The sequence below is a fragment of the Anomaloglossus baeobatrachus genome, chromosome 2 (assembly GCF_048569485.1).
Source record: "Anomaloglossus baeobatrachus isolate aAnoBae1 chromosome 2, aAnoBae1.hap1, whole genome shotgun sequence".
Lineage (NCBI taxonomy): Eukaryota > Metazoa > Chordata > Amphibia > Anura > Aromobatidae > Anomaloglossus > Anomaloglossus baeobatrachus.
In genome coordinates, this window is record NC_134354.1 from 786,350,114 (window position 1) to 786,376,968 (window position 26,855).

The 26,855-nt window shown below is 46.2% G+C and overlaps 1 protein-coding gene across 1 annotated transcript in view; it reads right to left on the reverse strand.

The window, feature by feature from the left end:
* Nucleotides 1-26,855, reverse strand: part of P4HA3 (prolyl 4-hydroxylase subunit alpha 3) — a 170,396-nt gene that overhangs the window by 5,670 nt on the left and 137,871 nt on the right. The window contains exons 4-11 of the mRNA XM_075334745.1: nucleotides 18,813-18,962; nucleotides 14,464-14,515; nucleotides 14,060-14,226; nucleotides 11,964-12,140; nucleotides 9,904-9,968; nucleotides 6,225-6,384; nucleotides 2,339-2,401; nucleotides 1,977-2,045 (exon numbers count right to left, since the gene is read on the reverse strand). Of these exons, the coding sequence (XP_075190860.1) occupies nucleotides 1,977-2,045; nucleotides 2,339-2,401; nucleotides 6,225-6,384; nucleotides 9,904-9,968; nucleotides 11,964-12,140; nucleotides 14,060-14,226; nucleotides 14,464-14,515; nucleotides 18,813-18,962 (903 nt within the window). The remainder of the gene's footprint in view (nucleotides 1-1,976; nucleotides 2,046-2,338; nucleotides 2,402-6,224; nucleotides 6,385-9,903; nucleotides 9,969-11,963; nucleotides 12,141-14,059; nucleotides 14,227-14,463; nucleotides 14,516-18,812; nucleotides 18,963-26,855) is intronic.

Here is a 26,855-nt window from a genome sequence, read left to right on the forward strand (position 1 = left end):
CTGTGACGCCACACGGACCGCCCCCTTAGAAAGGAGGCGGTTCGCCCGTCACAGCGACGTCGCCGGACAGGTATGTATGTGTGACGGCTGTTGTGCGACACGGGCAGCGATTTGCCCGTGTCGCGCAACAGATGGGGGCGGGTACCCACACTAGCGATATCGGGACCGATATCGCAGTGTGTAAAGTAGCCTTTAGAATATAATTTGCCCTTTATCGCACCATTATGATATAATCTGCCCTTTATCGCACATTTATGATATAATCTGCCCTTTATTGCACATTTATAATATAATCTGCCCTTTACTGGACATTTAGAATATAATCTGCCCTTTATCGCACCGTTATGATGATATCATTTGCCCTTTAGCGCACATTTATGATATCATGCCCTTTATCGCACATTTATGATATCTGCCCTTTATCGCAAATTTATAATATAATCTGCCCTTTATCACACATTAAATATATAATATGCCCATTATCGCACAGTTATGATATAATCTGCCCTTTATCGAACCGTTATGATATAATCTACCTTTTATCGCACCGTTATGATATAATCTGCCCTTTATCGCACATTTATGATATAATCTGCCCGTTATTGCACATTTATGATATAATCTGCCCTTTATTGCACATTTATAATATAATCTGCCCTTTACTGGACATTTAGAATATAATTTGCCCTTTATCGCACCATTATGATATAATCTGCCCTTTATCGCACATTTATGATATAATCTGCCCTTTATTGCACATTTATAATATAATCTGCCCTTTACTGGACATTTAGAATATAATCTGCCCTTTATCGCACCGTTATGATGATATCATTTGCCCTTTAGCGCACATTTATGATATCATGCCCTTTATCGCACATTTATCATATCTGCCCATTATCGCAAATTTATAATATAATCTGCCCTTTATTGCACATTAAATATATAATATGCCCATTATCGCACATTTATGATATAATCTGCCCCTTATCGCACATTTATGATATAATCTGCCCTTTATCGCACATTTATGATATAATCTGCCCTTATTGCACATTTATAATATAATCTGCCCTTTACTGGACATTTAGAATATAATCTGCCCTTTATCGCACCGTTATGATGATATCATTTGCCCTTTAGCGCACATTTATGATATAATGCCCTTTATCGCACATTTATGATATCTGCCCTTTATCACAAATTTATAATATAATCTGCCCTTTATCGCACATTAAATATATAATATCACCATTATCGCACATTTATGATATAATCTGCCCTTTATCGCACATTTATGATATAATCTGCCCTTATTGCACATTTATAATATAATCTGCCCTTTATCGCACTGTTATGATATAATATGCCCTTATTGCACATTTATGATATAATCTGCCCTTTATCTCACTGTTATGATATAATCTGCCCTTTATTGCACATTTATAATATAATCTGCCCTTTACTGGACATTTAGAATATAATCTGCCCTTTATTGCACCGTTATGATGATATCATTTGCCCTTTATAATATGCCCATTATCGCACATTTATGATATAATCTGCCCTTATTGCACATTTATAATATAATCTGCCCTTTATCGCACTGTTATGATATAATATGCCCTTATTGCACATTTATGATATAATCTGCCCTTTATCTCACTGTTATGATATAATCTGCCCTTTATTGCACATTTATAATATAATCTGCCCTTTACTGGACATTTAGAATATAATCTGCCCTTTATTGCACCGTTATGATGATATCATTTGCCCTTTATAATATGCCCATTATCGCACATTTATGATATAATCTGACCTTTATCGCACATTTATGATATAATCTGCCGTTTATCGCACATTTATTATATAATCTGCCCTTTATCTCACTGTTATGATATAATCTGCCCTTTATTGCACACATGTATGTATGGCACATTGCCTTCTTCCAGAGATGCTGATTACGATCGTACCTTTATCACCGGAGTGCTGAAGTTGGCGTATATAAATGCAGTGGATCCTCCCAAGTCTACAGAACTGAGCTGAAGTATTAAAGAAACAAAGAATGATTAATTCCTAATTAACAACCAAGATCCCATAAGAAATTAACCCTGAGATCCCCTCCAGCCCTATAATATCCTTCTTACACCTTCAAGGACCCGCTCTGCCTGTCTCCTCCCACTCATTTGCATAATAGGGCAGGGACATTCTCAGAGGGCCCCGCCCCCGCTTAGTGGGGACACTGGTGTGCTCTATGGCTCCCTCTATTGGTGAGTCCGGAGGTGACAGCTGGGCAATTTATTGGCAGCAATTTCAGTAGCCGGACGTGACTTACGTAAATCATAAACGTGGCTATTCTGTTCCCGGTGTTGGTGCGGTACACGGGGCTCTTCCTGGACTGAAATTGAAAGTATGGGTTACAATGAAAGATAAAAGAAATGAGACATTAAAAAAACACAAACTTTAAAAAAAAACGGCACTAATTTTTTTCTATTTAGCTTTTTGGTAGAAATCTGCTATCGTTTTTAGTATACAGCTTATGCAGAGCTATATGTCTCTATGGTAACAGACGACAAACGTGCCCTGTGCAGTCTGTCCTGCCCCCTCACACTCCACTCTGTGCAGTCTGTCCTGCCCCCTTACACTCCACTCTGTGCAGTCTGACCTGCCCCCTCACACTCCACTCTGTACAGTCTGTCCTGCCCCCTTACACTCCACTCTGTGCAGTCTGTCCTGCCCCCTAACACTCCACTCTGTGCAGTCTGTCCTGCCCCCTCACACTCCACTCTGTACAGTCTGTCCTGCCCCCTCACACTCCACTCTGTGCAGTCTGTCCTGCCCCCTCACACTCCACTCTGTACAGTCTGTCCTGCCCCCTTACACTCCACTCTGTGCAGTCTGTCCTGCCCCCTAACACTCCACTCTGTACAGTCTGTCCTGCCCCCTCACACTTCACTCTGTGCAGTCTGTCCTGCCCCCTCACACTCCACTCTGTGCAGTCTGTCCTGCCCCCTCACACTCCACTCTGTGCAGTCTGTCCTGCCCCCTCACACTCCACTCTGTGCAGTCTGTCCTGCCCCCTTACACTCCACTCTGTGCAGTCTGTCCGGCCCCCTCATACTCCACTCTGTGCAGTCTGTCCTGCCCCCTCACACTCCACTCTGTGCAGTCTGTCCTGCCCCCTCACACTCCACTCTGTGCAGTCTGTGCTGCCCCCTCACACTCCACTCTGTGCAGTCTGTCCTGCCCCCTCACACTCCACTCTGTGCAGTCTGTCCTGCCCCCTCACACTCCACTCTGTGCAGTCTGTCCTGCCCCCTCACACTCCACTCTGTGCAGTCTGTCCTGCCCCCTCACACTCCACTCTGTGCAGTCTGTCCTGCCCCCTCACACTCCACTCTGTGCAGTCTGTCCGGCCCCCTCATACTCCACTCTGTGCAGTCTGTCCTGCCCCCTCACACTCCACTCTGTGCAGTCTGTCCTGCCCCCTCACACTCCACTCTGTGCAGTCTGTCCTGCCCCCTCACACTCCACTCTGTGCAGTCTGTCCTGCCCCCTCACACTCCACTCTGTGCAGTCTGTCCTGCCCCCTCACACTCCACTCTGTGCAGTCTGTCCTGCCCCCTCATACTCCACTCTGTGCAGTCTGTCCTGCCCCCTCATACTCCACTCTGTGCAGTCTGTCCTGCCCCCTCACACTCCACTCTGTGCAGTCTGTGCTGCCCCCTCACACTCCACTCTGTGCAGTCTGTGCTGCCCCCTCACACTCCACTCTGTGCAGTCTGTCCTGCCCCCTCACACTCCACTCTGTGCTGCCCCCTCATACTCCACTCTGTGCAGTCTGTCCTGCCCCCTCACACTCCACTCTGTGCAGTCTGTGCTGCCCCCTCACACTCCACTCTGTGCAGTCTGTGCTGCCCCCTCACACTCCACTCTGTGCAGTCTGTCCTGCCCCCTCACACTCCACTCTGTGCAGTCTGTCCTGCACCCTCATACTCCACTCTGTGCAGTCTGTCCTGCCCCCTCACACTCCACTCTGTGCAGTCTGTGCTGCCCCCTCACACTCCACTCTGTGCAGTCTGTGCTGCCCCCTCACACTCCACTCTGTGCAGTCTGTCCTGCCCCCTCACACTCCACTCTGTGCTGCCCCCTCACACTCCACTCTGTGCAGTCTGTCCTGCCCCCTCACACTCCACTCTGTGCAGTCTGTCCTGCCCCCTCACACTCCACTCTGTGCAGGATCGGACCACACTGGGTTTATCCATCAGTTTCTCTCAGGCCTGAAACACACATCCGTGAAAACGCACGCGTAATATGGGCCGTTTTTCAGGTCCGTGATACGTTTTTATGTCCGTTTTCATGGTCCGTGTGGCATCCGTGTGAATGGCGTATGCTAGCCGTGTGTGCGTGTGGAATGTCCGTGTGTGCGTGTGGAATGTCCGTGTGTGCGTGTGGAATGTCCGTGTGTGCGTGAGATACGTAAGTGACATGTCCGTGTGTTGCCCGTGTGAAATGTTCCGTGTGTGATGCACAATGGCGTTGCTACATGTCGGCTGACAGCAGACAGAGTTGCGCGCTGAGAATGAACTCGGGTGAACTTCACCCGACTTCATTGTCATCCTGCGGCTCTCTCTGTGTCACGTCCTGATTAGCGGTCACCCGTGAAGGACTCACCGGTGACCGCTAATCCCCTGAGTGACTGAAGTGACTGAAGTGAGCAGCGCGATTAGCGCTGCCGTCACTCAGGCTACCTGCGGCCAGCTGGATCCTCAACCCGAGACCGCAACTCACCTGTGACTTCATCGCTGTCACTCGGGCGACTTGCTGTCACAGTTGGAGGATCCAGCGGTGGCCGCGAGTAACCTGAGTGACAGCACAGCTGATCGCGTGGCTCACCTCAGATGCTGTGTGGAGCTGACAGGAGCGGCGGGGTTCTTCTGCAGCTCCTGTCACCTTCATGTAGCTGAGCTGGAAGCGACGCGGGACCTCCGTGGATTACACTGGACATGGAGGGGTTTTTGGGGCTGAATAAATTGGTGAACGAGGGTATTTGTTAGTGTTTATTATTGAAAATAAAGTATTTTATCGGGTGTGTTTATTTACTGTAACTTACAGGTTAATCATGGAAGGTATCTCGGGGAGATGCCTGCAATGATTAATCTTGGACTTAGTGGCAGCTATGGGCTGCCATTAACTCTTTATTACTCCGATTGCCAATGCACCAGGGCAATTCGGGAAGAGTCGGGTAGAGTCCCAGAACTATCGCATCTAATGTATGAGGCAATTCCGGGCGGCTGCTGGCTGATATTGTTAGGCTGGGGGGGCTCCCCATAACGTGGAGCTCCCCATCCTGAGAATACCAGCCTTCAGCCATGTGGCTTTACCTTGCCTGGTATCAAAATGGGGGGGGACCGCACGTCGTTTTTATTAGTTTAGTTATTTTTTTTTTTTTACTGCACAATATAGACCCGCCCACCGGTGCCTATGATTGGTTGCAGTGAGACACGCACCCACGCTGAGTGACAGCTGTCTCACTGCAACCAATCATAGGCGCCGGTGGGCGGGGAAAGCAGGGAATATGAGATTGTTTAATGAGCGGCCGGCTTTTTCAAAACAGTAAAAGCCGCCGGAGTTTAGTGAACAGCTGTGCAGCGCCGCGCCGGGGATCGGTGAGTATGAGAGAGGGGGGAGACTGACCGACAGACAGAGAGAGAGAGGCACAGACAAGACAGAGAGAGACCGACAGAGAGAGAGAGACCGACATAGACAGGAAAAGAAAGAATGACCGACATCGCTAGAAAAAAGCACAAAACGTACACGGAGCATACAGAGATGCATCCGTGTTTACTAACGAGTGCGCACATAACCATTGACTTTCATGGGGTCCGTGTGCGTGTTCCGTGCAGGAAACGGACATGCTGCCGTGCAACACGGAAACACATGCGGATCATGGACATTATGGAATAACGCACGTGTGACCTCAAACATAGATTCACATTGGTGCACGTGTGTCCGTGTCTCCGGTGCATACGGAAACGGGCCAAACACGCACGTGTATCACGGATGTGTGTCGGAGGCCTCAGGCGCAGTGTTATCCACCACCATCTACATCAATAATCACCCATAGACCTGCAGCCAGGAGGTGGATGATGATGGAGTGATTACCATGGTAACCTTAAAGTGACATATACAGAGCAGCGCTCCTGCCCTCCTCGGCATACCGTGGCATGGTCAAAGTGGGGCTCGTAGTGCCCCCCGATGCCGTAATTCACCACCTGCAGATACTCGGCGTGCGGAGCTTTGGCTCGTAGCCCGGTGGCTGCTGCGATGCGAGCGTCCAGATTACCGAGGACGGGGTGAAGCGTGTCCTTTAGCCAGGCGCTGCGGAGACGGACAGATGGACACAATCACACTCAGGTCCCGGAATATCGGGACAGGACACAGGTTTGGGCATTTTAGCTTTTTACCAAAATATAGTCAATATCCAGATCTATCATCATCTGGGCTTAAAGGGCCGAGTCTCGGCTGTAATTTGAGGGGTTCACATCCAAATTGGAGGACGGGATTAGGAATTACAGATTCTTAATATGTCGCTGCCTCTTTCCCAAGGGATCAAAAGTAACAGGACAATTATCGCAAAAGTTCTTTAATGGGCTACATGGGCGATTCCAGTTATGAGGAGCGGCTTGGGCACTGTTATGGGGAACGGCTTGGGCACTGTTATGGGGAACGGCTTGGGCACTGTTATGGGGAACGGCTTGGTCACTGTTATGGAGAATGGTTTGGGCACTGTTATGGGGAACGGCTTGGGCACTGTTATGGGGAACGGCTTGGTCACTGTTATGGGGAATGGTTTGAGCACTGTTATGGGGAACGGCTTGGTCACTGTTATGGGGAACGGTTTGAGCACTGTTATGGGGAACGGCTTGGGCACTGTTATGGGGAACGGCTTGGTCACTGTTATGGAGAACGGCTTGGGCACTGTTATGGGGAACGGCTTGGGCACTGTTATGGGGAACGGCTTGGTCACTGTTATGGGGAACGGTTTGAGCACTGTTATGGAGAACGGCTTGGTCACTGTTATGGAGAACGGCTTGGTCACTGTTATGGAGAACGGTTTGGTCACTGTTATGGGGAACGGCTTGGGCACTGTTATGGGGAACGGCTTGGGTACTGTTATGGGTACCGCTTGGGCACTGTTATGGAGAACGGTTTGGGCACTGTTATGAGGAACGGCTTGGTCACTGTTATGGAGAACGGCTTGGTCACTGTTATGGAGAACGGCTTGGGCACTGTTATGGGAACGGTTTGGGCACTGTTATGGGAACGGCTTGGGCACTGTTATGGAGAACGGTTTGGGCACTGTTATGGGGAACGGCTTGGGCACTGTTATGGAGAACGGCTTGGGCACTGTTATGGAGAACGGCTTGGGCACTGTTATGGGGAACGGCTTGGGCACTGTTATGGAGAACGGTTTGGGCACTGTTATGGGGAACGGCTTGGGCACTGTTATGGAGAACGGTTTGGGCACTGTTATGGGGAACGGCTTGGGCATTGTTATGGAGAACGGCTTGGGCACTGTTATGGAGAACGGCTTGGGCACTGTTATGGGGAACGGCTTGGTCACTGTTATGGGGAACGGCTTGGGCACTGTTATGGAGAACGGCTTGGTTACTGTTATGGGGAACGGCTTGGGCACTGTTATGGAGAACGGCTTGGGTACTGTTATGGAGAACGGCTTGGGCACTGTTATGGGGAACGGCTTAGGCACTGTTATGGAGAACGGCTTGGGCACTGTTATGGGGAACGGCTTGGGCACTGTTATGGGGAACGGCTTGGGCACTGTTATGGAGAACGGCTTGGTCACTGTTATGGGGAACGGCTTGGGCACTGTTATGGAGAACGGATTGGGCACTGTTATGGAGAACGGCTTGGGCACTGTTATGGAGAACGGCTTGGTCACTGTTATGGGGAACAGCTTGGTCACTGTTATGGAGAACGGCTTGGTCACTGTTATGGGGAACGGCTTGGTCACTGTTATGGGGAACGGCTTGGGCACTGTTATAGGGGAACAGCTTGGGCACTGTTATGGGGAACGGCTTGGGCACTGTTAAGGAGAACGGCTTGGTCACTGTTATGGAGAACGGCTTGGTCACTGTTATGGGGAACGGCTTGGTCACTGTTATGGGGAACAGCTTGGTCACTGTTATGGAGAACGGCTTGGGCACTGTTATGGGGAACGGCTTGGGCACTGTTATGGGGAACGGCTTGGGCACTGTTATGGGGAACGGCTTGGGCACTGTTATGGGGAACGGCTTGGGCACTGTTATGGGGAACGGCTTGGGCACTGTTATGGGGAACGGCTTGGGCACTGTTATGGGGAACGGCTTGGGCACTGTTATGGGGAACGGCTTGGGCACTGTTATGGGGAACGGCTTGGGCACTGTTATGGAGAACGGCTTGGTCACTGTTATGGGGAACGGCTTGGGCACTGTTATGGAGAACGGCTTGGTCACTGTTATGGGGAACGGCTTGGTCACTGTTATGGGGAACGGCTTGGTCACTGTTATGGGGAACGGCTTGGGCACTGTTATGGGGAACGGCTTGGGCACTGTTATGGGGAACGGCTTGGTCACTGTTATGGGGAACGGCTTGGTCACTGTTATGGGGAACGGCTTGGGCACTGTTATGGAGAACGGCTTGGGCACTGTTATAGGGGAACGGCTTGGTCACTGTTATGGGGAACGGCTTGGTCACTGTTATGGGGAACGGCTTGGGCACTGTTATGGGGAACGGCTTGGTCACTGTTATGGGGAACGGCTTGGGCACTGTTATAGGGGAACGGCTTGGGCACTGTTATAGGGGAACGGCTTGGGCACTGTTATGGGGAACGGCTTGGGCACTGTTATGGGGAACGGCTTGGGCACTGTTATAGGGGAACGGCTTGGGCACTGTTATAGGGGAACGGCTTGGGCACTGTTATGGGGAACGGCTTGGGCACTGTTATAGGGGAACGGCTTGGGCACTGTTATAGGGGAACGGCTTGGGCACTGTTATAGGGGAACGGCTTGGGCACTGTTATGGAGAACGGCTTGGGCACTGTTATGGGGAACGGCTTGGGCACTGTTATAGGGGAACGGCTTGGGCACTGTTATGGGGAACGGCTTGGGCACTGTTATGGGGAATGGCTTGGGCACTGTTATAGGGGAACGGCTTGGGCACTGTTATAGGGGAACGGCTTGGGCACTGTTATGGGGAACGGCTTGGGCACTGTTATGGGGAACGGCTTGGGCACTGTTATAGGGGAACGGCTTGGGCACTGTTATGGAGAACGGCTTGGGCACTGTTATAGGGGAACGGCTTGGGCACTGTTATGGGGAACGGCTTGGGCACTGTTATGGGGAACGGCTTGGGCACTGTTATAGGGGAACGGCTTGGGCACTGTTATAGGGGAACGGCTTGGGCACTGTTATGGGGAACGGCTTGGGCACTGTTATAGGGGAACGGCTTGGGCACTGTTATAGGGGAACGGCTTGGGCACTGTTATGGAGAACGGCTTGGGCACTGTTATGGGTAACGGCTTGGGCACTGTTATGGGGAACGGCTTGGGCACTGTTATGGGGAACGGCTTGGGCACTGTTATGGGGAACGGCTTGGGCACTGTTATGTGAACTCCAGCACTGCCACTGATAAGTGGTCTTTATGAATGGGGTCTTATGGACACTCTTTTTGGCACACTTATGAGACCCCCTGTGACTGGCATTGTTATGGGGTAACTGCGGCTGGTATATGGACAGTGAGATCCGTATACCCTGAATATATTCCTCTGGTGCTGGGAATTGGGGATTTCTCATACCCTCTACAGCTCTTCCTGGCAGAGACCCCGGAGGGGCTGGTTACCTTTTGCTGATCCTGTACTCCGCCTGCGTCTGCCGGACCCCGGAGGCCACAACCGAGCGCTGGAGCTGGAGAGGACGAGGCGCAAAATTGTGGTAAAAGACCCCAAAATAAATTACACCACAATAAAGCTCCTGCATAATTCCCCCCATCCCCAGCTTTCCCAGACCCCTGAGAGACCCCCCCCGTGTCACGTCTCTGTGTATCGGGGGCTTTATAGGCTGCAGATCTCTATTCTCTCCTCGCTCTCTGGGGTCACCGCCAGATCTATGAGCAGCAGGAAAAACAACCGTCATCACCGAGATCCAGCCGCAACCGCCAATGTGTGATGGAGAATGAGCTCATAAAGAGAGGAGGTGTCTGCCGAAGAAACATCACACGTACATCATCTATACAGTGCATCACAAGAAAGAGGCCAGAGCGCAGCTCCGGAGTATAATGCAGGATCAGTAATGTAATGTATGTACACAGTGACTGCACCAGCAGAATAGTGAGTGCAGCTCTGGAGTATTATACAGGAGGTAACTCAGGATCAGTAATGTAATGTATGTGCACAGTGACTGCACCAGCAGAATAGTGAGTGCAGCTCTGGAGTATAATACAGGAGGTAACTCAGGATCAGTAATGTAATGTATGTACACAGTGACTGCACCAGCAGAATAGTGAGTGCAGCTCTGGAGTATAATACAGGAGGTAACTCAGGATCAGTAATGTAATGTATGTGCACAGTGACTGCACCAGCAGAATAGTGAGTGCAGCTCTGGAGTATACAATAATACAGGAGGTAACTCAGGGTCAGTAATGTAATGTATGTACACAGTGACTGCACCAGCAGAATAGTGAGTGCAGCTGTGGAGTATAATACAGGGGGTAACTCAGGATCAGTAATGTAATGTATGTACAGTGACTGCACCAGCAGAATAGTGAGTGCAGCTGTGGAGTATAATACAGGAGGTAACTCAGGATCAGTACAGGATCAGTAATGTAATGTATGTACACAGTGACTGCAGCAGCAGAATAGTGAGTGCAGCTCCGGAGTATAATACAGGAGGTAACTCCGGATCAGTAATGTATGTACACAGTGACTGCACCAGCAGAATAGTGAGTGCAGCTCTGGAGTATAATACAGGAGGTAACTCAGGATCAGTAATGTAATGTATGTACACAGTGACTGCACCAGCAGAATAGTGAGTGCAGCTCTGGAGTATAATACAGGAGGTAACTCAGGATCAGTAATGTAATGTATGTATACAGTGACTGCACCAGCAGAATAGTGAGTGCAGCTCTGGAGTATAATACAGGAGGTAACTCAGGATCAGTAATGTAATGTATGTACACAGTGACTGCACGAGCAGAATAGTGAGTGCAGCTCTGGAGTATAATACAGAAGGTAACTCAGGATCAGTAATGTAATGTATGTACACAGTGAGTGCAGCTCTGGAGTATAATACAGGTGGTAACTCAGGATCAGTAATGTAATGTATGTACACAGTGACTGCACCAGCAGAATAGTGAGTGCAGCTCTGGAGTATAATACAGGAGGTAACTCAGGATCAGTAATGTAATGTATGTACACAGTGACTGCACCAGCAGAATAGTGAGTGCAGCTCTGGAGTATAATACAGGAGGTAACTCAGGATCAGTAATGTATGTACAGTGACGGCACCAGCAGAATAGTGAGTGCAGCTCTGCAGTATAATACAGGAGGTAACTCAGGATCAGTAATGTAATGTATGTGCACAGTGACTGCACCAGCAGAATAGTGAGTGCAGCTCTGGAGTATAATACAGGAGGTAACTCAGGATCAGTAATGTATGTACACAGTGACGGCACCAGCAGAATAGTGAGTGCAGCTCTGCAGTATAATACAGGAGGTAACTCAGGATCAGTAATGTAATGTATGTGCACAGTGACTGCACCAGCAGAATAGTGAGTGCAGCTCTGGAGTATAATACAGGATTAGTACAGGATCAGTAATGTAATGTCCGCTGCAGTGTGTCTAGTAAGTATTGGGTTACTGCTCACTATAGGACAGGTTGGCAATGTCTGGAGCTTCCTCTCACCCATGGAGAAGCAAGGTCCTTGATTTTCTTGGCCTCATAGTCGCTGATGAAGTCGTGGTAGAGGACGATGTATGGGGTGCGGCTCAGCGGCTCCTTCTTCAGGGGCTGGAGGAGGAGGTACGGGCTGAGGTTTGTGTCGTATGTGCACACGAGTCCTGGGTCCTCATGGTGAAGAGGCTGAGAGGAGGCAGAGAGAGGACAATGAGTGACGGACGGAGGAACCCCCGATATCAAGGCAAAAAACGCGATAATAACGCACCTGTGGCAAAAACTGCGATAATACCGCACCCGCAGCGAAAACCGCGATAATAACGCACCTGTGGCAAAAACTGCGATAATACCGCACCCGCAGCGAAAACCGTGATAATACCGCACCCGCAGCGAAAACTGCGATAATAACGCACCTGTGGCAAAAACTGCGATAATACCGCACCCGCAGCGAAAACCGCGATAATACCGCACCTGCATCGAAAACCGCGATAATAATGCACCCACGGTTTTGCCACGGGTTCGTACCTGTGTTTTTTTTTATCACTTCTATGGCAAAAACCACAGGTACCTGCGGAAAAGAAGTGACTGCACATTCTTTCTGCTGCAGACATTCTGCAGGAAACCCTGTAGGGGAAAAATAAACACAACGTGCACACACCATTTTTTTTCCCCATAGGTTTTGCTGGGGAAGGATTGCAGCAAGATTATGAACAAAAAACCGCAACTTTTCTGCCGTGAAAACCGCAGTGTGCGCACAGGGCCTGTCTATAGATTTTGTACAGGATGTATATGGCGGTATTACAGTCTATAGATCTTGTACAGGATGTATATGGCGGTATTTCCGTTTATAGATCTTGTACAGGATGTATATGGTAGTATTTCCGATTATAGATCTTGTACAGGATGTATATGGCGGTATTACAGTCTATAGATCTTGTACAGGATGTATATGGCGGTATTATAGTCTGTAGATCTTGTACAGGATGTATATGGTGGTATTACAGTCTATAGATCTTGTACAGGATGTATATGGCGGTATTACAGTCTATAGATCTTGTACAGGATGTATATGGCGGTATTATAGTCTGTAGATCTTGTACAGGATGTATATGGTGGTATTACAGTCTATAGATCTTGTACAGGATGTATATGGCGGTATTACAGTCTATAGATCTTGTGTATATGGTGGTATTACAGTCTATAGATCTTGTACAGGATATATATGGTGGTATTACAGTCTATAGATCTTGTACAGGATGTATATGGCGGTATTACAGTCTATAGATCTTGTACAGGATATATATGGCGGTATTACAGTCTATAGATCTTGTACAGGATGTATATGGTAGTATTACAGTTTATAGATCTTGTACAGGATGTATATGGTAGTATTACAGTTTTTAGATCTTGTACAGGATGTATATGGCGGTATTACAGTGTATAGATCTTGTACAGGATGTATATGGCGGTATTTCCATTTATAGATCTTGTACAGGATGTATATGGCGGTATTACTGTCTATAGATCTTGTACAGGATGTATATGGCGGTATTACAGTCTATTGATCTTGTACAGGATGCATATGGCGGTATTACAGTCTATAGATCTTGTACAGGATGTATATGGCGGTATTACAGTCTATAGATCTTGTACAGGATGTATATGGCGGTATTTCCATTTATAGATCTTGTACAGGATGTATATGGCGGTATTACTGTCTATAGATCTTGTACAGGATGTATATGGCGGTATTACAGTCTATTGATCTTGTACAGGATGCATATGGCGGTATTACAGTCTATAGATCTTGTACAGGATGTATATGGCGGTATTACAGTCTATAGATGTTGTACAGGATGTATATGGCGGTATTTCCATTTATAGATCTTGTACAGGATGTATATGGCGGTATTATAGTCTATAGATCTTGTACAGGATGCATATGGCGGTATTGCAGTCTATAGATCTTGTACAGGATGTATATGGCGGTATCACAGTCTATAGATCTTACACAGGATGTACCGGTATATGGCGGTATTATATTCTTTATAGATCCTGTATGGACTTGTGACATCGCTGGCAGTCCGGTATCTCCTGGTTTATACCTGGGTCCCCAGCGTCTGGCACAGCCCCTCGTACAGCGCCCGTGTCGTCAGGTGGGTGACGTTCGGCCTCTGGAGATTTGGCTTTTCCGCACTTTCTCTCCCCGGGGTCTCATCTAGGATCTTTTCGTACTTGGCGACATTCAGCGCGAGCCTCATGTTATAAGGATCTGAAGGAGAACAGAACAGATTGCAGTACCCCATGTGACCAGGAGGGGCGCTGCTTTCAGGGATGGTCACAGATACTGGCATTGTATCTATATTTAGAATAGAGTCTGGCCGACATCTGTTCATAGCATCGGTCCTACTTGCTGACGGTTTCCATGTACAGATGTATTTGATCTTTTCTGGATTGATGGTAATGTGGAGGGCAGACGGTGCAGAGAGATGATGGATGGGTCACGTACCGTACCGCAGACACTCCCTGGAGAGATGTAACGCCCGAGACACATTCCCCGCCTGGAAGAAGAGCAGATTGTCAATAATACCGCCACACACCTGACAGACAAACCCTCCGTCATCCCCTTGTGTCCTGGAGAACATCCAAAAGGCCGATGTTACAGTGAGGCTTCTTATCTGATACTGGCTCTTACCACCCCCTCCCCCTCCCCGAACTCCGAACTGGGGTCTAAACCCCATCCCCTATAACAGAAAATCCAATAACTGCTCATAATATCGCCATACAGTGCCAAATAATACCCCAATACAATACTGCCACCAATGTCAAATAATACCTCAACACAATACTGCCATCCAGTGCTGAATAATACCCCAACACAATACTGCCATCCAATGCTGAATAATACCACAACACAATACTGCCACCCAATGCTGAATAATACCCCAACACAATACTGCCACCCAATGCTGAATAATATCCCAACACAATACTGCCACCCAATGCTGAATAATACCCCAACACAATACTGCCACCCAATGCTGAATAATACCCCAACACAATACTGCCATCCAGTGCTGAAAAATACCCCAACACAATACCGCCACCCAATGCTGAATAATACCTACAAACAATAACGTCATCCAGTGCTAAATAATACCTACAAACAACACTGCCATCCAGTGCTAAATAATACCTACAGACAATACCGCCATCCAGTGCTAAATACCTACAGACAATACCGCTATCCAGTGCTACATAATACCTACAGACAATACCGCCATCCAGTGCTACATAATACCTACAAACAATACTGCCATAATTTAAAGCCCAAGTAATACATTTAATGTAAAAATATCATTACTATATAGTGCCCACATAATAGTACCATACACTTACTACTTATTATCAACATATAGTATAATACATAGTACGGCTATTCTACCAAAATATGCAGCTATACACATAATATCAATGCAAAAAACTCAAATAAAGGATAAAAAAAATCCTTCCATATAGTGCACACATAATACTGACATTCAGTGCTTATATATTATCACCATAATGGTGGGTGATAAAGGAAATATTCACAGTAGTATACAGATGTACTGTCCCCGGTGGTGAAGGGCTACGTCCTCTCCCAGCCCAGGCTGTACTCTTCTATAATGGAGTGTGTAGGTGAATGGGGAGGGTCTCAGGAGCGTAGCATGGACCTCATATGGCGGTGCTGTATACAGAAGAATATACTCTCTGCCCCTCCTGATCATTACTGTACATCCCATGTAACATCTATCAGCCCATCCTCTGATACTGCCGCAGCACTTTATAAGCTCTGAATATTAAGGTCTCTGGCCCTTTAAATACAACACATTGCTTGAAAGCAAAAACTGAAATGTGACCCGATGCAAAAGTATGCTGGAACAGAAAGGGTTAATAACTTCTTCTAGATTATTTCTCCATATGTAGCAGATCCCCCCCCCCCCGCTTTATGACCAAGAATTCCCCCAATTCCCAGGATCTCGCCAATATAATAAATCACCGAGCAGCCCCCATCATATGAAGGGGGGGGGGGGGAACAGAGGATACAGCGAGCTCTGGCATTGTGCCGCCATGAAGGCAAAAAACGCAAATCCCCAATCACACAGCGCCCATCACCCAGTGTATATAGAGACACCAATGTGCCCCGCAATGTAACAATTCAGGAGCGGGGGCTACAACGTCACATATAGAAGATATAAGAATTACTGAGAAGCGAAAATATATCTACACAAACAGGTCACTGACAAGCTACTCTGATGGTCCCGAGTACCCGTCTGTATTATACTCCAGAGCTGCACTCACTATTCTGCTGCTGCAGTCACTGTGTACATACATTACATTACTGATCCTGAGTTACCTCCTGTATTATACTCCAGAGCTGCACTCACTATTCTGCTGCTGCAGTCACTGTGTACATACATTACTGATCCTGAGATACCTCCTGTATTATACTCTGGAGCTGCACTCACTATTCTGCTGGTGCAGTCACTGTGTATATACATTACATTACTGATCCTGAGTTACCTCCTGTATTATACTCCAGAGCTGCACTCACTATTCTGCTGGTGCAGTCACTGTGTACATACATTACTGATCCTGAGTTACCTCCTGTATTATACTCCAGAGCTGCACTCACTATTCTGCTGGTGCAGTCACTGTGTACATACATTGCATTACTGATCCTGAGTTACCTCCTGTATTATACTCCAGAGCTGCACTCACTATTCTGCTGGGGCAGTCACTGTGTACATACATTACTGATCCTGAGTTTCCTCCTGTATTATACCCCAGAGCTGCACTCACTATTCTGCTGGTGCAGTCACTGTGTACATACATTACATTACTGATCCTGAGTTGCCTCCTATATTATACTCCAGAGCTGCACTCACTATTCTGCTGGTGCAGTCACTGTGTATATACATTACATTACTGATCCTGAGTTACCTCCTGTATTATACTCCAGAGCTGCACTCACTATTCTGCTGGTGCAGTCACTGTGTACATACATTACATTACTGATCCTGAGTTGCCTCCTATATTATACTCCAGAGCTGCACTCACTATTCTGCTGGTGCAGTCACTGTGTACATACATTACATTACTGATCCTGAGTTACCTCCTGTATTATACTCCAGAGCTGCACTCACTATTCTGCTGGTGCAGTCACTGTGTACATACATTACATTACTGATCCTGAGTTGCCTCCTATATTATACTCCAGAGCTGCACTCACTATTCTGCTGGTGCAGTCACTGTGTATATACATTACATTACTGATCCTGAGTTACCTCCTGTATTATACTCCAGAGCTGCACTCACTATTCTGCTGGTGCAGTCACTGTGTACATACATTACATTACTGATCCTGAGTTGCCTCCTATATTATACTCCAGAGCTGCACTCACTATTCTGCTGGTGCAGTCACTGTGTACATACATTACATTACTGATCCTGAGTTACCTCCTGTATTATACTCCAGAGCTGCACTCACTATTCTGCTGGTGCAGTCACTGTGTACATACATTACTGATCCTGAGTTACCTCCTGTATTATACTCCAGAGCTGCACTCTCTATTCTGCTGGTGCAGTCACTGTGTACATACATTACATTACTGATCCTGAGTTACCTCCTGTATTATACTCCAGAGCTGCACTCACTATTCTGCTGGTGCAGTCACTGTGTACATACATTGCATTACTGATCCTGAGTTACCTCCTGTATTATACTCCAGAGCTGCACTCTCTATTCTGCTGGTGCAGTCACTGTGTACCTACATTACTGATCCTATGTTACCTCCTGTATTATACTCCAGAGCTGCACTCACTATTCTGCTGGTGCAGTCACTGTGTACATACATTACATTACTGATCCGGAGTTACCTCCTGTATTATACTCCAGAGCTGCACTCACTATTCTGCTGGTGCAGTCACTGTGTACATACATTACATTACTGATACGGAGATACCTCCTGTATTATACTCCAGAGCTGCACTCTCTATTCTGCTGGTGCAGTCACTGTGTACATACATTACATTACTGATCCTGAGTTACCTCCTGTATTATACTCCAGAGCTGCACTCACTATTCTGCTGGTGCAGTCACTGTGTACATACATTACATTACTGATCCTGAGTTACCTCCTGTATTATACTCCAGAGCTGCACTCACTATTCTGCTGGTGCAGTCACTGTGTACATACATTACATTACTGATCCGGAGTTACCTCCTGTATTATACTCCAGAGCTGCACTCACTATTCTGCTGGTGCAGTCACAGTGTACATACATTACTGACCCTGAGTTACATCCTGTATTATACTCCCGAGCTGCACTCTCTATTCTGCTGGTGCAGTCACTGTGTACATACATTACATTACTGATCCTGAGTTACCTCCTGTATTATACTCCAGAGCTGCACTCACTATTCTGCTGGTGCAGTCACTGTGTACATACATTACTGATCCTGAGTTACCTCCTGTATTATACTGCAGAGCTGCACTCACTATTCTGCTGGTGCAGTCACTGTGTACATACATTACATTCCTGCTGTGGCGGTTTCTGTTCCTCATTACTCAGATTTCGGGGTTTATTCCTCGACCTCAGGATGGAAATGAAATCAGGCAAATCTGAGACTAATGTGAGCCGGAGACTGCGGAGGACGGACTCGGTCGGGGAATTCTAATATTTCGCTTGTAAGGAACAAGAATTGAGAAATTTCTCTTGTACTTTATTCTGTATCTGATTATTATAAAACAATCGCATGGGTGACAACAGAGAGTAAAAGAGAGAGAACAAGCAGCAGTCACTGATGTGAAGTACCTTGTAGTAGGAAAAGGCTAAATAATCCAATGCGTCTTCCAGGGAGCCCTGGTCCTCAGTGAAGCAGCTGCCATAGGAATCCCGAAATTTACTGACTGCTTCCTCCAGCCACGGGATAGAGTGGTAGAAATCCTCCATATCATAGGCCACCTGTGGGGTAAGAGGAACGTGAGCTGTCCACGAGCAGAGGCATTCCAGTCATTGCTACATCTAGTCACCTCATTACCATTAGAGGATAGGGTCAGCAGAGTCATCTCATTATCATTAGAGGATAGGGTCAGCAGAGTCACCTCATTATCATTAGAGGGCAGGGTCAGCAGAGTCATCTCATTATCATTAGATGGCAGGGTCAGCAGAGTCACCTCATTATCATTAGAGGATAGGGTCAGCAGAGTCACCTCATTATCATTAGATGGCAGGGTCAGCAGAGTCATCTCATTATCATTAGAGGATAGGGTCAGCAGAGTCACCTCATTATCATTAGAGGATAGGGTCAGCAGAGTCATCTCATTATCATTAGAGGATAGGGTCAGTAGAGTCATCTCATTATCATTATAGGGCAGGATCAGCAGAGTCTTCTCATTATCATTAGAGGACAGGGTCAGCAAAGTCATCTCATCCATCATTAGAGGGTAGAGTCAGCAGAATCATCTCATTATCATTAGAGGGCAGGGTCAGCAGAGTCATCTCAATATCATTAGAGGACAGGGTCAGCAGAGTCATCTCATTATCATTAGAGGATAGGGTCAGTAGAGTCATCTCATTATCATTAGAGGACAGAGTCAGCAGAGTCATCTCATTATCATTAGAGTGCAGGATCAGCAGAGTCATCTCATTATCATTAGAGGACAGGGTCAGCAGAGTCATCTCATTATCATTAGGGTGCAGGATCAGCAGAGTCATCTCATTATCATTAGAGGACAGGGTCAGCAGAGTCATCTCATTATCATTAGAGGACAGGGTCAGCAGAGTCATCTCATTATCATTAGAGGGCAGGATCAGCAGAGTCATCTCATTTTCATTAGAGGACAGGGTCAACAGAGTCATCTCATTATCATTAGAGGACAGGGTCAGCAGAGTCATCTCATTATCATTAGAGGATAGGGTCATCAGAGTCATCTCATCCATCATTAGAGGGCAGAGTCAGCAGAGTCATCTCATTATCATTAGAGGACAGAGTCAGTAGAGTCATCTCATTATCATTAGAGGGCAGAGTCAGTAGAGTCATCTCATTATCATTAGAGGGCAGAGTCAGTAGAGTCATCTCATTATCATTAGAGGGCAGAGTCAGTAGAGTCATCTCATTATCATTAGAGGGCAGAGTCAGCAGAGTCATCTCATTATCATTAGAGGGCAGAGTCAGTAGAGTCATCTCAATATCATTAGAGGGCAGAGTCAGTAGAGTCATCTCATTATCATTAGAGGGCAGGGTCAGCAGAGTCATCTCATTATCATTAGAGGATAGGGTCATCAGAGTCATCTCATCCATCATTAGAGGGCAGAGTCAGCAGAGTCATCTCATTATCATTAGAGGACAGAGTCAGTAGACTCATCTCATTATCATTAGAGGGCAGAGTCAGTAGAGTCATCTCATTATCATTATAGGGCAGTGTCAGTAGAGTCATCTCATCCATCATTAGAGGGCAGAGTCAGCAGAGTCATCTCATCCATCATTAGAGGGCAGAGTCAGTAGACTCATCTCATTATCATTAGAGGGCAGAGTCAGTAGAGTCATCTCATTATCATTATAGGGCAGTGTCAGTAGAGTCATCTCATCCATCATTAGAGGGCAGAGTCAGCAGAGTCATCTCATTATCATTAGAGGACAGAGTCAGTAGAGTCATCTCATTATCAACAGAGGGCAGAGTCAGTAGAGTCATCTCATTATCATTAGAGGGCAGAGTCAGTAGAGTCATCTCATTATCATTAGAGGGCAGAGTCAGTAGAGTCATCTCATTATCATTAGAGGGCAGAGTCAGCAGAGTCATCTCATTATCATTAGAGGGCAGAGTCAGTAGAGTCATCTCAATATCATTAGAGGGCAGAGTCAGTAGAGTCATCTCATTATCATTAGAGGGCAGGGTCAGCAGAGTCATCTCATTATCATTAGAGGATAGGGTCATCAGAGTCATCTCATCCATCATTAGAGGGCAGAGTCAGCAGAGTCATCTCATTATCATTAGAGGACAGAGTCAGTAGACTCATCTCATTATCATTAGAGGGCAGAGTCAGTAGAGTCATCTCATTATCATTATAGGGCAGTGTCAGTAGAGTCATCTCATCCATCATTAGAGGGCAGAGTCAGCAGAGTCATCTCATCCATCATTAGAGGGCAGAGTCAGTAGACTCATCTCATTATCATTAGAGGGCAGAGTCAGTAGAGTCATCTCATTATCATTATAGGGCAGTGTCAGTAGAGTCATCTCATCCATCATTAGAGGGCAGAGTCAGCAGAGTCATCTCATTATCATTAGAGGACAGAGTCAGTAGAGTCATCTCATTATCATTAGAGGGCAGAGTCAGTAGAGTCATCTCAATATCATTAGAGGACAGAGTCAGTAGAGTCATCTCATTATCATTAGAGGGCAGAGTCAGTAGAGTCATCTCATTATCATTAGAGGGCAGAGTCAGCAGAGTCATCTCATTATCATTAGAGGGCAGAGTCAGCAGAGTTATCTCATTATCATTAGAGGGCAGAGTCAGCAGAGTCATCTCATTATCATTAGAGGGCAGAGTCAGCAGAGTTATCTCATTATCATTAGAGGGCAGAGTCAGCAGAGTCATCTCATTATCATTAGAGGGCAGAGTCAGTAGAGTCATCTCAATATCATTAGAGGGCAGAGTCAGCAGAGTTATCTCATTATCATTAGAGGGCAGAGTCAGCAGAGTCATCTCATTATCATTAGAGGGCAGAGTCAGCAGAGTCATCTCATTATCATTAGAGGACAGAGTCAGTAGACTCATCTCATTATCATTAGAGGACAGGGTCAGCAGAGTTATCTCATTATCATTAGAGGACAGGGTCAGCAGAGTCATCTCATTATCATTAGAGGACAGGGTCAGCAGAGTTATCTCATTATCATTAGAGGACAGGGTCAGCAGAGTTATCTCATTATCATTAGAGGACAGGGTCAGCAGAGTTCTCTCATTATCATTAGAGGACAGGGTCAGCAGAGTCATCTCATTATCATTAGAGGGCAGAGTCAGCAGAGTCATCTCATTATCATTAGAGGGCAGAGTCAGCAGAGTCATCTCATTATCATTAGAGGACAGAGTCAGTAGACTCATCTCATTATCATTAGAGGACAGGGTCAGCAGAGTTATCTCATTATCATTAGAGGACAGGGTCAGCAGAGTCATCTCATTATCATTAGAGGACAGGGTCAGCAGAGTTATCTCATTATCATTAGAGGACAGGGTCAGCAGAGTTATCTCATTATCATTAGAGGACAGGGTCAGCAGAGTCATCTCATTATCATTAGAGGGCAGAGTCAGCAGAGTCATCTCATTATCATTAGAGGGCAGAGTCAGCAGAGTTATCTCATTATCATTAGAGGACAGGGTCAGCAGAGTTATCTCATTATCATTAGAGGGCAGAGTCAGTAGAGTCATCTCAATATCATTAGAGGACAGAGTCAGCAGAGTTATCTCATTATCATTAGAGGGCAGAGTCAGTAGAGTCATCTCAATATCATTAGAGGGCAGAGTCAGCAGAGTCATCTCAGTATCATTAGAGGGCAGGGTCAGCAGAGTCATCTCAGTATCATTAGAGGACAGGGTCAGCAGAGTCATCTCATTATCATTAGAGGGCAGAGTCAGTAGAGTCATCTCAATATCATTAGAGGGCAGAGTCAGCAGAGTCATCTCAGTATCATTAGAGGGCAGGGTCAGCAGAGTCATCTCAGTATCATTAGAGGACAGAGTCAGCAGAGTTATCTCATTATCATTAGAGGACAGGGTCAGCAGAGTTATCTCATTATCATTAGAGGGCAGAGTCAGTAGAGTCATCTCAATATCATTAGAGGACAGAGTCAGCAGAGTTATCTCATTATCATTAGAGGGCAGAGTCAGTAGAGTCATCTCAGTATCATTAGAGGACAGAGTCAGCAGAGTTATCTCATTATCATTAGAGGGCAGAGTCAGTGGAGTCATCTCAATATCATTAGAGGGCAGAGTCAGCAGAGTCATCTCAATATCATTAGAGGACAGAGTCAGCAGAGTTATCTCATTATCATTAGAGGGCAGGGTCAGCAGAGTCATCTCATTATCATTAGAGGACAGTCAGCAGAGTCATCTCAATATCATTAGAGGGCAGAGTCAGCAGAGTCATCTCAGTATCATTAGAGGACAGAGTCAGCAGAGTTATCTCATTATCATTAGAGGGCAGGGTCAGCAGAGTCATCTCAGTATCATTAGAGGGCAGGGTCAGCAGAGTCATCTCAGTATCATTAGAGGACAGGGTCAGCAGAGCCATCTCATTATCATTAGAGGGCAGAGTCAGTAGAGTCATCTCAATATCATTAGAGGGCAGAGTCAGCAGAGTCATCTCAGTATCATTAGAGGGCAGGGTCAGCAGAGTCATCTCAGTATCATTAGAGGACAGAGTCAGCAGAGTTATCTCATTATCATTAGAGGACAGGGTCAGCAGAGTTATCTCATTATCATTAGAGGGCAGAGTCAGTAGAGTCATCTCAATATCATTAGAGGACAGAGTCAGCAGAGTTATCTCATTATCATTAGAGGGCAGAGTCAGTAGAGTCATCTCAGTATCATTAGAGGACAGAGTCAGCAGAGTTATCTCATTATCATTAGAGGGCAGAGTCAGTGGAGTCATCTCAATATCATTAGAGGGCAGAGTCAGTAGAGTTATCTCAATATCATTAGAGGGCAGAGTCAGTGGAGTCATCTCAATATCATTAGAGGGCAGAGTCAGCAGAGTTATCTCATTATCATTAGAGGGCAGGGTCATCTCATTATCATTAGAGGACAGAGTCAGCAGAGTCATCTCAATATCATTAGAGGACAGAGTCAGCAGAGTTATCTCATTATCATTAGAGGGCAGGGTCAGCAGAGTCATCTCATTATCATTAGAGGACAGTCAGCAGAGTCATCTCAATATCATTAGAGGGCAGAGTCAGCAGAGTCATCTCAGTATCATTAGAGGACAGAGTCAGCAGAGTTCTCATTATCATTAGAGGGCAGGGTCAGCAGAGTCATCTCAGTATCATTAGAGGACAGGGTCAGCAGAGTCATCTCAGTATCATTAGAGGACAGGGTCAGCAGAGTCATCTCATTATCATTAGAGGGCAGAGTCAGTAGAGTCATCTCAATATCATTAGAGGGCAGAGTCAGCAGAGTCATCTCAGTATCATTAGAGGGCAGGGTTAGCAGAGTCATCTCAGTATCATTAGAGGACAGAGTCAGCAGAGTTATCTCATTATCATTAGAGGACAGGGTCAGCAGAGTTATCTCATTATCATTAGAGGGCAGAGTCAGTAGAGTCATCTCAATATCATTAGAGGACAGAGTCAGCAGAGTTATCTCATTATCATTAGAGGGCAGAGTCAGTAGAGTCATCTCAGTATCATTAGAGGACAGAGTCAGCAGAGTCATCTCATTATCATTAGAGGGCAGAGTCAGCAGAGTTATCTCATTATCATTAGAGGGCAGAGTCAGTAGAGTCATCTCAGTATCATTAGAGGACAGAGTCAGCAGAGTTATCTCATTATCATTAGAGGGCAGAGTCAGTGGAGTCATCTCAATATCATTAGAGGGCAGAGTCAGCAGAGTCATCTCAGTATCATTAGAGGACAGAGTCAGCAGAGTCATCTCATTATCATTAGAGGACAGAGTCAGTAGAGTCATCTCATTATCAAATTCTTCAGAGAATATGTATAAGCAATAGGTAAGGATTAACAAGTGTTGTGACAGAAATTAACCACTTATTAAAATTTTTTTCTTTTATTCATATGCATTTAAAAACCACAACAAAAACATAACCAAATGTGGACTAAAAATCTTAAGGTAGCATAACCAGTACCATGAACCTCTTTTTATAATAATTTCTGAGACCCAAGTCAACAACAGATATCTCGTCAGATTAGGAGGTATAGATGGAGGGGGCACGGGCGGGGTTTAGTATATTCCCTTTCCTCTCACCCTATTTCAATATATCACTGCCTGTCAATGGAGTACATCCTAATGTAAACGATGCCCCCATTCCTCGGCGGCTCTCCCTTCTCTGACCCTCACTAAATGCGTGTTATGTCATTGGGGTCACACATGAAAATTATCACTTAGGGTTCATAGACAAAATATATATATAACCACCACCACTTATCAATTTGATATACTTAAGAACATCCTAATCTAAATAGCAGACATTTGTATAAACACATAAATCATGTCTCATAGAGAAGGAACTGCATACAATGATAAAGATCCCTCTCTGATTCGCTGCTATTATAGGAAGCACTTAGCAACTGAATTAGATCAAAAATCGTATTAACAAATTTTTCTCTCCCAACCTAGAGACAGATACTCCAATGGTGACAATAGACCATATCTTGTATAGTACAGGGGGTATAATAAATATCCCTAATAAACTTTCCTCTACCTGGCAATGGAGCACACCCTCAGTTTTTTGGTGCCCCCATTCCTCGGCGGCTATCCCTTCTGTACCCTAAAACTCCCTCTCAATTCATCTGGGATTGTAATATCAAAATATGGAATAAATAGTTCCAAATCACTTATCTGTCATTCTAGAATTTGCTCTGGGAACATGTCAATTTCATGTCGGCATTAATTCCTATTTTATCTCGACGCGTTTCTCTCCGCCCTGATTATGGATGGAGTTCATCAGGAGATTTTTGTCAAACAGCACAATGGCTTCCTTAGATGTATCACCTTCAAGGATCAAAGTGGTATAATACATAAAGTAAGCATCATCCAGACGTGAGCCAGACCCTGTGACCGGTGCGGCCGGTGCTGCACACCATATTGTGCTGCGTGCCATTTTGTGCTGCGCGCCATATTGTGCTGCGCGCCATATTGTGCTGCGTGCCATATTGTGCTGCGCGCCATATTGTGCTGCGTACCATATTGTGCTGCGTGCCATATTGTGCTGCACGCCATATTGTGCTGTGCGCCATATTGTGCTGCACGCCATATTGTGCTGCACGCCATATTGTGCTGCGCGCCATATTGTGCTGCGCGCCATATTGTGCTGCGCGCCATATTGTGCTGCGCGCCATATTGTGCTGCGCGCCATATTGTGCTGCGTGCCATATTGTGCTGCGCGCTGGACATATTTGGACCGTGCTGCTTTGTGCTGAGGCCAAAACCCAACATAAATACCTTAACAATATCTCTCAGGGAAGTGACGGCTCCTGCAGCAGATTATGGGCTCCGAGCCGAGAGCTCCACAGAGAAGCAGCACACTCACATCGCACATTGCTTCAGCCATAAACCCCTCTAACCTAGACCACCAGGGACACATTAATTTCCCCTCTACTCTAGACCACCAGAAAAGCATTAATAATTCCCATATCCTAGACCACCAAAAAGAATTTAGCCATCCACCACTGAGGGACTGACAGTCATGGAGTTGGTGTTTGTATCCTTTTCCCCCTGTTTGTCCGCCTTCCCTTCATGTTGTGCTAGTGCAGTGGTAGGACTAGTGTTCCTCGCGGCTATCTCACTAGTGAGGTTGTCCCCGATGTTCACTCTTTGTTTGTGGTGTTTTTGTAGGGTGTAGGTCTGATTGACACTGTCACCTGTAATCAGACTGCTCCCATTCCGTGCGTGACAATACTACCATAGACCACCAGAGCAGAATTAACGCATCCATTACCCTAGACCCTTGGTGCATTATTAACCCATTCATTACCCTAAATCACAAAGAAAGCATTAATCCACCAGGCAAGTCTTAACCCATCCATGATTCAAGACCATCAAGGAGCCATTAGCCTAATCTCTACCCTAGACCACCAGGGAAACAGGCATTAAACCTACCATTGAGGAAGCAGGTATTCAGTACCCTCG